Below are 14,642 nucleotides of genomic sequence, written 5' to 3'. Positions count from 1 at the left end.
CATAATACACTTCTTAACAGTAATACACTCGTCCCCAACACCAGGTAACACTTTATAACGTAGTGATAACACAACATAATACACTTAACAGTAATACACTCCTTCCCCAACACCAGGTAACACTTTATAACTTAGTGATAACACAACATAATACACTTCTTAACAGTAATACACTCGTCCCCAACACCAGGTAACACTTTATAACGTAGTGATAACACAACATAATACACTTAACAGTAATACACTCCTTCCCCAACACCAGGTAACACTTTATAACTTAGTGATAACACAACATAATACACTTAACAGTAATACACTCCTTCCCCAACACCAGGTAACACTTAATAACGTAGTGGTAACACAACATAATACACTTCTTAACAGTAATACACTCCTTCCCCAACACCAGGTAACACTTTATAACTTAGTGATAACACAACATAATACACTTCTTAACAGTAATACACTCCTTCCCCAACACCAGGTAACACTTTATAACGTAGTGGTAACACAACATAATACACTTCTTAACAGTAATACACTCGTCCCCAACACCAGGTAACACTTTATAACGTAGTGATAACACAACATAATACACTTAACAGTAATACACTCCTTCCCCAACACCAGGTAACACTTTATAACGTAGTGATAACACAACATAATACACTTCTTAACAGTAATACACTCCTTCCCCAACACCAGGTAACACTTTATAACGTAGTGATAACACAACATAATACACTTCTTAACAGTAATACACTCCTTCCCCAACACCAGGTAACACATTATAACGTAGTGATAACACAACATAATACACTTCTTAACAGTAATACACTCCTTCCCCAACACCAGGTAACACTTTATAACGTAGTGATAACACAACATAATACACTTCTTAACAGTAATACACTCCTTCCCCAACACCAGGTAACACTTTATAACGTAGTGATAACACAACATAATACACTTCTTAACAGTAATACACTCCTTCCCCAACACCAGGTAACACTTTATAACGTAGTGATAACACAACATAATACACTTCTTAACAGTAATACACTCCTTCCCCAACACCAGGTAACACTTTATAACGTAGTGATAACACAACATAATACACTTCTTAACAGTAATACACTCCTTCCCCAACACCAGGTAACACTTTATAACGTAGTGATAACACAACATAATACACTTCTTAACAGTAATACACTCCTTCCCCAACACCAGGTAACACATTATAACGTAGTGATAACACAACATAATACACTTCTTAACAGTAATACACTCCTTCCCCAACACCAGGTAACACTTTATAACGTAGTGGTAACACAACATAATACACTTCTTAACAGTAATACACTCCTTCCCCAACACCAGGTAACACTTTATAACGTAGTGATAACACAACATAATACACCTAACAGTAATACACTCCTTCCCCAACACCAGGTAACACTTTATAACTTAGTGATAACACAACATAATACACTTCTTAACAGTAATACACTCCTTCCCCAACACCAGGTAACACTTTATAACGTAGTGATAACACAACATAATACACTTCTTAACAGTAATACACTCCTTCCCAACACCAGGTAACACTTTATAACGTAGTGATAACACAACATAATACACTTCTTAACAGTAATACACTCCTTCCCCAACACCAGGTAACACTTTATAACGTAGTGGTAACACAACATAATACACTTCTTAACAGTAATACACTCCTTCCCCAACACCAGGTAACACTTTATAACTTAGTGGTAACACAACATAATACACTTCTTAACAGTAATACACTCCTTCCCAACACCAGGTAACACTTTATAACGTAGTGATAACACAACATTATACACTTAACAGTAATACACTCCTTCCCCAACACCAGGTAACACTTTATAACGTAGTGATAACACAACATAATACACTTCTTAACAGTAATACACTCCTTCCCCAACACCAGGTAACACTTTATAACGTAGTGGTAACACAACATAATACACTTCTTAACAGTAATACACTCCTTCCCCAACACCAGGTAATACTTTATAACGTAGTGATAACACAACATAATACACTTCTTAACAGTAATACACTCCTTCCCCAACACCAGGTAACACTTTATAACGTAGTGATAACACAACATAATACACTTCTTAACAGTAATACACTCCTTCCCCAACACCAGGTAACACTTTATAACTTAGTGATAACACAACATAATACACTTCTTAACAGTAATACACTCCTTCCCCAACACCAGGTAATACTTTATAACGTAGTGATAACACAACATAATACACTTCTTAACAGTAATACACTCCTTCCCCAACACCAGGTAACACTTTATAACGTAGTGGTAACACAACATAATACACTTCTTAACAGTAATACACTCCTTCCCCAACACCAGGTAACACATTATAACGTAGTGGTAACACAACATAATACACTTCTTAACAGTAATACACTCCTTCCCCAACACCAGGTAACACTTTATAACTTAGTAATAACACAACATAATACACTTAACAGTAATACACTCCTTCCCCAACACCAGGTAACACTTAATAACGTAGTGATAACACAACATAATACACTTCTTAACAGTAATACACTCCTTCCCCAACACCAGGTAACACTTTATAACTTAGTGATAACACAACATAATACACTTCTTAACAGTAATACACTCCTTCCCCAACACCAGGTAACACTTTATAACTTAGTGATAACACAACATTATACACTTCTTAACAGTAATACACTCGTCCCCAACACCAGGTAACACTTTATAACGTAGTGATAACACAACATAATACACTTCTTAACAGTAATACACTCCTTCCCCAACACCAGGTAACACTTTATAACTTAGTGATAACACAACATAATACACTTCTTAACAGTAATACACTCCTTCCCCAACACCAGGTAACACTTTATAACGTAGTGATAACACAACATTATACACTTAACAGTAATACACTCCTTCCCCAACACCAGGTAACACTTTATAACTTAGTGGTAACACAACATAATACACTTCTTAACAGTAATACATTCCTTCCCCAACACCAGGTAACACTTTATAACGTAGTGGTAACACAACATAATACACTTCTTAACAGTAATACACTCCTTCCCCAACACCAGGTAACACTTTATAACTTAGTGATAACACAACATAATACACCTAACAGTAATACACTCCTTCCCCAACACCAGGTAACACTTTATAACTTAGTGATAACACAACATAATACACTTCTTAACAGTAATACATTCCTTCCCAACACCAGGTAACACTTTATAACGTAGTGGTAACACAACATAATACACTTCTTAACAGTAATACATTCCTTCCCAACACCAGGTAACACTTTATAACGTAGTGATAACACAACATAATACACTTCTTAACAGTAATACACTCCTTCCCCAACACCAGGTAACACTTTATAACTTAGTGATAACACAACATAATACACTTCTTAACAGTAATACATTCCTTCCCAACACCAGGTAACACTTAATAACGTAGTGATAACACAACATAATACACTTCTTAACAGTAATACACTCCTTCCCCAACACCAGGTAACACTTTATAACGTAGTGGTAACACAACATAATACACTTCTTAACAGTAATACACTCCTTCCCCAACACCAGGTAACACTTTAACGTAGTGATAACACAACATAATACACTTCTTAACAGTAATACACTCCTTCCCCAACACCAGGTAACACTTTATAACGTAGTGGTAACACAACATAATACACTTCTTAACAGTAATACACTCCTTCCCCAACACCAGGTAACACATTATAACGTAGTGATAACACAACATAATACACTTCTTAACAGTAATACACTCCTTCCCCAACACCAGGTAACACATTATAACGTAGTGGTAACACAACATAATACACTTCTTAACAGTAATACACTCCTTCCCCAACACCAGGTAACACTTTATAACGTAGTGGTAACACAACATAATACACTTCTTAACAGTAATACACTCCTTCCCCAACACCAGGTAACACTTTATAACGTAGTGATAACACAACATAATACACTTCTTAACAGTAATACACTCCTTCCCCAACACCAGGTAACACTTTATAACTTAGTGGTAACACAACATAATACACTTCTTAACAGTAATACACTCCTTCCCCAACACCAGGTAACACTTTATAACGTAGTGATAACACAACATAATACACTTCTTAACAGTAATACACTCCTTCCCAACACCAGGTAACACTTTATAACTTAGTGATAACACAACATAATACACTTCTTAACAGTAATACACTCCTTCCCCAACACCAGGTAACACTTTATAACGTAGTGATAACACAACATAATACACTTCTTAACAGTAATACACTCCTTCCCCAACACCAGGTAACACTTTATAACGTAGTGGTAACACAACATAATACACTTCTTAACAGTAATACACTCCTTCCCAACACCAGGTAACACTTTATAACTTAGTGATAACACAACATAATACACTTCTTAACAGTAATACACTCCTTCCCCAACACCAGGTAACACTTTATAACGTAGTGGTAACACAACATAATACACTTCTTAACAGTAATACACTCCTTCCCCAACACCAGGTAACACTTTATAACTTAGTGGTAACACAACATAATACACTTCTTAACAGTAATACATTCCTTCCCCAACACCAGGTAACACTTTATAACTTAGTGATAACACAACATAATACACTTCTTAACAGTAATACACTCCTTCCCAACACCAGGTAACACTTAATAACGTAGTGGTAACACAACATAATACACTTCTTAACAGTAATACACTCCTTCCCCAACACCAGGTAATACTTTATAACGTAGTGATAACACAACATAATACACTTCTTAACAGTAATACACTCCTTCCCCAACACCAGGTAACACTTTATAACTTAGTGATAACACAACATAATACACTTCTTAACAGTAATACACTCCTTCCCCAACACCAGGTAACACTTTATAACGTAGTGATAACACAACATAATACACTTCTTAACAGTAATACACTCCTTCCCAACACCAGGTAACACTTTATAACGTAGTGATAACACAACATAATACACTTCTTAACAGTAATACACTCCTTCCCCAACACCAGGTAACACTTTATAACGTAGTGGTAACACAACATAATACACTTCTTAACAGTAATACACTCCTTCCCCAACACCAGGTAACACATTATAACGTAGTGGTAACACAACATAATACACTTCTTAACAGTAATACACTCCTTCCCCAACACCAGGTAACACTTTATAACTTAGTGATAACACAACATAATACACTTCTTAACAGTAATACATTCCTTCCCCAACACCAGGTAACACTTTATAACTTAGTGATAACACAACATAATACACTTCTTAACAGTAATACACTCCTTCCCAACACCAGGTAACACTTTATAACTTAGTGATAACACAACATAATACACTTCTTAACAGTAATACACTCCTTCCCCAACACCAGGTAACACTTTATAACGTAGTGATAACACAACATAATACACTTCTTAACAGTAATACACTCCTTCCCAACACCAGGTAACACTTTATAACGTAGTGGTAACACAACATAATACACTTCTTAACAGTAATACACTCCTTCCCCAACACCAGGTAACACATTATAACGTAGTGGTAACACAACATAATACACTTCTTAACAGTAATACACTCCTTCCCCAACACCAGGTAACACTTTATAACTTAGTGATAACACAACATAATACACTTCTTAACAGTAATACATTCCTTCCCCAACACCAGGTAACACTTTATAACTTAGTGATAACACAACATAATACACTTCTTAACAGTAATACACTCCTTCCCAACACCAGGTAACACTTTATAACTTAGTGATAACACAACATAATACACTTCTTAACAGTAATACACTCCTTCCCCAACACCAGGTAACACTTTATAACGTAGTGATAACACAACATAATACACTTCTTAACAGTAATACACTCCTTCCCAACACCAGGTAACACTTTATAACGTAGTGGTAACACAACATAATACACTTCTTAACAGTAATACACTCGTCCCCAACACCAGGTAACACTTTATAACGTAGTGATAACACAACATAATACACTTCTTAACAGTAATACACTCCTTCCCCAACACCAGGTAACACTTTATAACGTAGTGATAACACAACATAATACACTTCTTAACAGTAATACACTCCTTCCCAACACCAGGTAACACTTTATAACTTAGTGATAACACAACATAATACACTTCTTAACAGTAATACACTCCTTCCCCAACACCAGGTAACACTTTATAACGTAGTGATAACACAACATAATACACTTCTTAACAGTAATACACTCCTTCCCAACACCAGGTAACACTTTATAATGTAGTGGTAACACAACATAATACACTTCTTAACAGTAATACACTCCTTCCCCAACACCAGGTAACACATTATAACGTAGTGGTAACACAACATAATACACTTCTTAACAGTAATACACTCCTTCCCCAACACCAGGTAACACTTTATAACTTAGTGATAACACAACATAATACACTTCTTAACAGTAATACATTCCTTCCCCAACACCAGGTAACACTTTATAACTTAGTGATAACACAACATAATACACTTCTTAACAGTAATACACTCCTTCCCAACACCAGGTAACACTTTATAACTTAGTGATAACACAACATAATACACTTCTTAACAGTAATACACTCCTTCCCCAACACCAGGTAACACTTTATAACGTAGTGATAACACAACATAATACACTTCTTAACAGTAATACACTCCTTCCCAACACCAGGTAACTTACACTTCAGAACGAGGATGATGATAATATAAACTCAGCAAAAAAAGAAGCATCCTCTCACTGTCAACTGCGTTTATTTTCAGCTTAACATGTGTAAATATTTGTATGAACATAAGATTCAACAACTGAGATATAAACTGAACAAGTTCCACAGACATGTGACTAACAGAAATGGAATAATGTGTCCCTGAACAAAGAGGGGGGTCAAAAGTAACAGTCAGTATCTGGTTTGGCCACCAGCTGCATTAAGCACTGCGGTGCATCTCCTCCTCATGGACTGCACCAGATTTGCCAGTTATTGCTGTGAGATGTTACCCCACTCTTCTACCAAGGCACCTGCAAGTTCCCGGACATTTCTGGGGGGAATGGCCCTAGCCCTCTCAGTCCGGTGACGCTGACACATCGCCCCAGACCATGACGGACACTCCACCTCCAAATCGATCCGGCTCCAGAGTACAGGCCTCGGTGTAACGCTCATTTCTTTGACAATAAACGCAAATCTGACCATCACCCCTGGTGAAACAGACACCGCTGCTGTCTGGTCCAGCGACAGTGGGTTTGTGCCCATAGACGATGTTGTTGCCGGTGACGTCTGGTGAGGACCTGCCTTACAACAGGCCTACAAGCCCTCAGTCCAGCCTCTCTCAGCCTATTGCAGACAGTCTGAGCACTGATGGAAGGATTGTGCGTTCCTGGTGTAACTCAGGCAGTTGCTGTTGCCATCCTGTACCTGTCCTGCAGGTGTGATGTTCGGGTGTACCGATCCTGTGCAGGTGTTGTTACACGTGGTCTGCCACTGTGAGGACGGTCAGCTGTCCGTCCTGTCTCCCTGTAGCGCTGTCTTAGGCGTCTGACAGTACAGACATTGCAATTTATTGCCCTGGCCACATCTGCAGTCCTCATGCCTCCTTACAGCATGCCTAAGGCACGTTAACGCAGATGAGCAGGAACCCTGGGCTTCTTTCTTTTGGTGTTTTCAGAGTCAGTAGAAAGGCCTCTTTAGTGTCCTAAGTTTTCATAACTGTGAATAAAAATGAAGTTGTTGAAGTGTTTCCATTACCCATTTAGGCAAATTGCGCATTAGGCCTAATACACTGGTGACAGCATGAAGCCTGATGCCCTCCCACATAGGATTCATGTCTCAGCTAGCCATCAAAACCCAGCATGGATAGAATCAATAATTGACAAACATTTGCCATATTCAAATAATTCTCGTGCCAACGTATCACCAGGGTGAAACTTGGACTCCTGTACATCTGAAATAATTGGATGGTGAAACTTGCTAGCCAACCAGAAAAGCAATTCCGGGCCTGGTTAACCAGGTTAGCTATAGTTGTCAGTGTAACAGGCCTGGTTAACCAGGTTAGCTATAGTTGTCAGTGTAACAGGCCTGGTTAACCAGGTTAGCTATAGTTGTCAGTGTAACAGGCCTGGTTAACCAGGTTAGCTATAGTTGTCAGTGTAACAGGCCTAGTTAACCAGGTTAGCTATAGTTGTCAGTGTAACACACCTAGTGTCTTCTTCTCTCCAGACGGGTTTACATATCGTATCTGGACAGTATTCACTTCTTCAAGCCCCGGGCGTTGAGGACGGCAGTCTACCATGAGATCTTGATAGGGTACCTGGAGTACGTTAAGAAACTGGGGTAGGTTTTCAATACCGGTGACAACACTCCCATTCAATCATTACACTGCTTTTCCAGGCTGGTTTCCTGTACACAGATTAAGCCTAGTTTTGGAGTAAAAAGCTATTTCAGTGGAGAATATCATGCTTCTTAGTCCAGGACTAGGCCTCATTTATGTCTGTAAAACCCGTTTGTGTGTCCAGGCAGGTTTAGGAATAGCTAAATCTTGCAAACTCATTTTGAAATAATTTCTTAACAAAGAATATTCCCAAGATATTTGTCGCAGTACCTTGAAATGCATGACGTTGAACCTAAAATCTGTCCTCCCATCCCTGGTCCCATGCAGCTATGTGTATGGTCATATCTGGGCGTGCCCCCCCAGTGAAGGGGACGACTACATCTTCCACTGCCACCCGCAGGACCAGAAGATCCCCAAGCCCAAGAGGCTGCAGGAGTGGTACAGGAAGATGCTGGAGAAGGCCTTCGCAGAGAGGATCCTCCATGATTTCAAGGTGAGACATGAAGGGGACCGTGGCTGTGTTCATTAGGCACCAAACAGAAGGCAACGGATTGGAACTCGGAGGGACTCGTCTGGAATTGGTTCAATAAGAAATTGTATTTTTAAGTGGCTTCTGTCTTAGGTCCGTGCTTACGTTTCTTATTAAATGCTGTTTTGAGTGTGGCATTGTCCCACACCATCAGCCCCATCTGTGCAGTCCAAGTAACAGGCGTCTTTTCTCCAGGACATCTTCAAGCAGGCCACGGAGGACCGTATTACCAGTGCCAACGAGATGCCCTACTTCGAAGGGGACTTCTGGCCCAACGTGCTGGAGGAGAGCATCAAGGAGCTGGAGCAGGAGGAGGAGGAGAGGAAGAAGGAAGAGAACGTGGCCTCCTGTGAGACCCCCGAGGTAAGACGGAGTGCTTTGTATGATGGAGGAGTGGACCCAATCTGACCCCTAGACACCGTGTCCTATGAATTTGTAGAGGTCTCTGAGGATTTCATTGGTATAAGCAGTACTGTGAAAACGTCTACCTATCAGAGGAGAGGGCAGATGATGGTGTCTGTCCTCCTGTCTTTCGACAGCCACTAGGTCAAAGCACGTCACAGACCTATTCTTCTTTTACCATTTATTTATGTCCATGTGTCCTCCATTGCCTCTGTTAACAGCTCTTTGTCCCCCCCCCCCCCTCTCATATCAGCACACTGCTGACAGCAAAAACGCCAAGAAGAAGAACAACAAGAAGACCAATAAAAACAAGAGCAGCGTGAGCCGAGCCAATAAGAAGAAGCCTGGCATGCCCAATGTAGCCAACGACCTGTCCCAGAAGCTCTACTCCACGCTGGAGAAACACAAGGAGGTAGATGTCACTCACTCCACCCACTCATATAACATACACTCTAAAGCCCCGTTACCTTCCTCATCTCTCACTCCTTTAGTTGATCACAGTTTTGTAAGGACTTCTGTGGTCACATTATCTGTAGAGGCTCAGATCCAACACTAACATATCACTTAGAATGAAGCAATGCATTGAACTTGCATTCTAACTGGTGTACTAGTGTGGATATTGAAACACAACCACTTCTAGCTTGTGACTTCCTGTCCTCTCTTTTGTCTGATAATCTGATGACTCATGTCTCCCTCTCTTACCTCCCTCTCCACCCTTTCCCGCAGGTGTTCTTTGTGATCCATCTGCACGCGGGACCCTCGGTCAACACCCTCCCCCCTATCATGGATCCAGACCCCCTGCTGACCTGCGACCTGATGGACGGCCGTGACGCCTTCCTCACCCTGGCCCGGGACAAGCACTGGGAGTTCAGCTCTCTGCGGAGGTGCAAGTGGAGCACCATGTGTATGTTGGTGGAGCTGCACAACCAGGGCCAGGACCGCTTCGTCTACACCTGCAACGAGTGTAAACACCACGTGGAGACGCGCTGGCACTGCACCGTCTGTGAGGTAAGCCAGGGGGTGATGGTGCTGATTCATCACACATACACCAACACACGCTCCGACAGCATGTAATACATGGATATTGTCAATTCACTTTTTTAAACTGGAAGCAAAGGAAGTATTTTATTGTATGTTTATTTCACTTAAAAAGTGTGCTCATGCCAGATAATCGATAAATTGTCAAATGATTTTAAAGGTCTAATGCAGCCGTTTTTATCTCTATCATATTTTTTCTGGGTAACAATGAATTACCTTAATGTGATGGTTTCAATATAAATGGTAAAAAAAGGAGCTTAGCAAAGATACATTTCTCAAGTAGGATTTTTGCTATCTGGGAGTGGCTTGAGTGGCGAGGGTAAAACTGAAAATGAGCTGTTATTGGCCCGAGAGGTTTGGAATGCTTTTTCTTATTAATCTATTAACTCATTTACCGCCTGGTGATGTCACCATGGAAGGCCAAAACTCCATCCCACCAAAACAGGCAGAAATGTCAGGTGGTCTTTTCAAACCGCTCTTAATAGGGGCGTTATCCTAATTTGAACAATTTCACAGTTTTATTCCAACCTCATAATGTGGAAATCCATAAAACAGGAAAATCACCTTTTTGACAGCGCTGGACCTTCAATACATTTTGTGATTAAACGTCATCACATTTGTAACAAGTTGGTGCAGGTATGTGTGTGTGGGGCTGGGAGTGTGTAACCATAGAAACATTATGAGTGGAACTGTGATATGTGGTGTTTTCTCTCTCGCAGGACTTTGACCTATGCATCAACTGCTACGCTGCCAAGGGCCACGAGCACAAGATGGTTAAGTGGGGCCTCGGGCTGGACGACGACAGCAACGGAGCGGGCGGTGCCGGGGGCGAGGCCTCCCAGAGTCCCCAAGAATCCCGCCGCCTCTCCATCCAACGCTGCATCCAGTCCCTGGTCCACGCCTGTCAGTGCCGCAACGCCAACTGCTCGCTGCCCTCCTGCCAGAAGATGAAGCGCGTGGTGCAGCACACCAAAGGTTGCAAGAGGAAGACCAACGGCGGCTGCCCCGTGTGCAAGCAGCTCATCGCCCTGTGCTGCTACCACGCCAAACACTGCCAGGAGAACAAGTGTCCCGTGCCCTTCTGTCTGAACATCAAGCACAAGCTGAGGCAGCAGCAGCTCCAGCACCGCTTACAACAGGCTCAGATGATGAGGAGAAGAATGGCCACTATGGCCGGGCGTGGAATGGCACCTCAGAGCCTGCCGTCGCCACCTACCTCAGCCACCCCCGGCACCCCCACCTCGGGCGGACAGACCCCCAGCACACCCACCCACACCCCCCAGGCCTCCTTACCCATCAGCCAGCCCCAGCAGCAGCCGCCCCCCAACGTGACAGCCGGCATGGCCCAGCAACAACCCGGCTTTCCCAACAACGGGCGCACCAGCCAGCCGCCAACGCCGGTTCCACAAGGGGGAAAGCCGGGGCCCCAGTCTTCCCCCCTACATCAGGTGCAGTCGCCCCTGCCCAACATACCCAACATGACCCCCCAACAACAACAGATTCCCCAACAACAACAACCGTCCCCGCAGGCCGCTCTGAAGATGGCCCAGCACATAAAGATGGTGGCCAAGGCCAAGCAGCAGCAGCAGCAGCAACAACAGAACTACAACATGAACATGCCCAACGGTGTGCCCATGAACCACCCCCGCATGGTGGGGCCTATGCAAGGCCAGATGGGGCCAGGGCAGATGCAGCAGATGATGGGGCCCCGGGGCCCCCAAGTGATGCAGGCCATGCAGCAGAGCCAGTGGGGCCCCCAGGGGGGGATGCAGCAGAACCCCCTCCAGAACCCCCAAGCGGTCCAACAACAGCAGCAAGGCCTACCCCAGCAAGGTGGCCCCATGGCCCCCCAACAGGCTCAGGGAAACTCCACTCAGTTGATGCAGCAGCGGCCCATGATGCAGCAGCAGCCCGGCCTTCAGATGCCCCCGGGGGTCCACATGCCCCCCCCGGGGCCCCCTCAGCAGCAGAGCATGACGCCACAGCAACAAGGGGGCATCGCCCCCAATGCCCTGCAGGACCTCCTGAGGACCCTCAAGTCGCCCAGCTCTCCCCAGCAGCAGCAGCAGGTGCTCAACATCCTCAAGTCCAACCCCCACCTCATGGCCGCCTTCATCAAGCAACGCACGGCCAAGTACCAGGCAAGCCAACTACCGGGCCAGCAGCAGCAGCAGAACCCCCAACAACAACAACAGCAGAACCCCCAGGCGATCCTGGGAGGCCAGGCTGGGATGCAGGCCATGGCTGCTGCCATGCAGGCTGGGGCAGTGCAGCAGAGGCCGGGGGTGGGCATGCCCCCCCAGCAGCAGCAGCAGCCTGGCCCTCAGCAGGTTGGTGGCCCCCAGGGTATGGCCGCCATGGGCCCACAGGGACAACAGCTGATGAACGCCGCCGCACACAACGGCAACCCCCAGCTCTACCGCAGGCAGCTGCTCCGGATGCAACAGATGCAGCAGCAGCAGCAGCAACAACAACAACAGCAAGGAGCCATGCCCCAGGGCCTTCCAGGCCAGTTCCCCCAGCAGCAGGGAGGAGCAGCCAGCTACTCCCAGCTCCGCATGCAGCAGCAGAGGGCCATGCAGCTCCCCCCCATGGCCCAGATGGGGCAGCCCGGCATGGGCATGGACGGGCCCCAGGCCCAAAACCTCCTCCAGCAGAGGATGCTCCAGCAGCAACAGCAACAGCAGATGCTGAAGCAGCAGATGGGCTCTCCAGCCCAGGCCAACTCCATGAGCCCCCAGCCCCACATGCTCCAAGGACAGCCTCAGGGAGGAGCTCACCTGCCTGGCCAGGCGATGGGCAACGCCCTAGGCAATCAGGTTAGGTCTCCAGCCCCGGTGCAGTCGCCCCACCCTCCCTCACAGCAGCCCCCACATTCCAGCCCCTCCCCCCGGTTACAGCCCCATCCCTCACCCCAGCACGCCAACCTCCACTCCGGCTCACCCCACCCCAGTCTGGGCGGCCTCATGCCAGGCTCCATGGACCAGGGACACATGGGCACGCCCGAGCAGAGCGCCATGCTCCCGCAGCTCAACACGCCCAGCCGTGGCAGGCTTAGCAATGACTTGAATATGGTGGGCGACACCACAGGAGACACACTCGAGAAGTTTGTTGAAGGATTGTAGCATTTTGTGACGAGACTTGTTTGGTTTTCTCGGTTTTCCACAAATAACTTTTTGTACTGACTGCTATGTAAAGAGATGAGGCCTAAGGACTGTGAACCTTTCCTTAAACCAAGGGACTGCTATTTCTTCCAACAAAACGGAGGAATTTGAATAATTATTGCTGTTTAAAGAGGAGAATGGGGGGAAAAAAACACATATTTTGAGGTTCAGACCAGCCATGAAAATAATTTTGTTTTAATTTGTATTATTATTTGTTTTATGTCTCTGGTATGTACTTTTTTTAATGACACCTTCTCAAAACGAGTCTTTTCATTTTATTTTTCAATGTTTTTATTTTGTACCTTTGCAAAAAAAAATCATAGCGTTTTTGTGTTGAGAAGATTGTAAAATAATCTTGTCTGAACTTTTTGTGCCAGGTTTTGCATCTTTGCTCCCTCTTCATTCCTGGCTAATTTATTATTATAATGTACCATTTTTCAGAAAAGGGCACATGCCTTTAGGTGAGACTTATTTTCTTTCCGTACTGCAGAAGAGTCCTTGTGGGATATTCATGTATTTGTATAGAGCTAGGAACTATCGCACACCCAAACACCACGTTCAGGTGTGAACAACTGACTCTCTCAAATGCTCCTTCATCCACAGCTGCCGGAATGTTCCTTTTCTACTGGCTTGGAACCAGTATCTCTGTCCTCCAGATGTTGGACATCTTTGTTTCTTTGTTTATCCTTCAATCTGAAGTCTTGATCCCCTCCCCGGGCTTAACTGTGGCGTGGGTTTGTACCTTTTGGACTGCTTGCTGTGATTGGAGAGCGTTCTGTGCATCTTTTTTCCTCTTGCATTAAACTTGAATTGAGGTGAAACTGTTCACTGTTGTAAATCATGCAGGTTGACAATGTAAATATGCAGAAAAAGAAGAATGAATCACTGTACAAACTGGTTAAAAATGACTCATTTCGTACTTATATACCATATTGTTAAATAAACTGTGTGCAAACAGACAACAAT

The 14,642-nt window shown here is 43.8% G+C and overlaps 1 protein-coding gene across 6 annotated transcripts in view; it reads left to right on the top strand.

Moving 5' to 3' along the window:
• The window catches only part of crebbpb (CREB binding lysine acetyltransferase b), a 96,789-nt gene extending 82,151 nt beyond the window's left edge, over positions 1 to 14,638 (top strand). For all 6 annotated transcript variants that reach the window (XM_090197314.1, XM_090197312.1, XM_090197313.1 and 3 more), the window contains 6 exons: positions 8,432 to 8,545; positions 8,871 to 9,036; positions 9,268 to 9,435; positions 9,728 to 9,886; positions 10,201 to 10,482; positions 11,232 to 14,638. In XM_090197314.1, the coding sequence (XP_090053440.1) occupies positions 8,432 to 8,545; positions 8,871 to 9,036; positions 9,268 to 9,435; positions 9,728 to 9,886; positions 10,201 to 10,482; positions 11,232 to 13,637 (3,295 nt within the window). In that variant the 3' untranslated portion in view covers positions 13,638 to 14,638. The remainder of the gene's footprint in view (positions 1 to 8,431; positions 8,546 to 8,870; positions 9,037 to 9,267; positions 9,436 to 9,727; positions 9,887 to 10,200; positions 10,483 to 11,231) is intronic.
• Positions 14,639 to 14,642: the final 4 nt, after the last annotated feature.

This window comes from Oncorhynchus mykiss, chromosome 13, assembly GCF_057628025.1.
Source record: "Oncorhynchus mykiss isolate SJ-2025 chromosome 13, ASM5762802v1, whole genome shotgun sequence".
Classification (NCBI taxonomy): Eukaryota; Metazoa; Chordata; class Actinopteri; order Salmoniformes; family Salmonidae; genus Oncorhynchus; species Oncorhynchus mykiss.
This window is presented reverse-complemented; position numbering and strand designations above follow the sequence as displayed.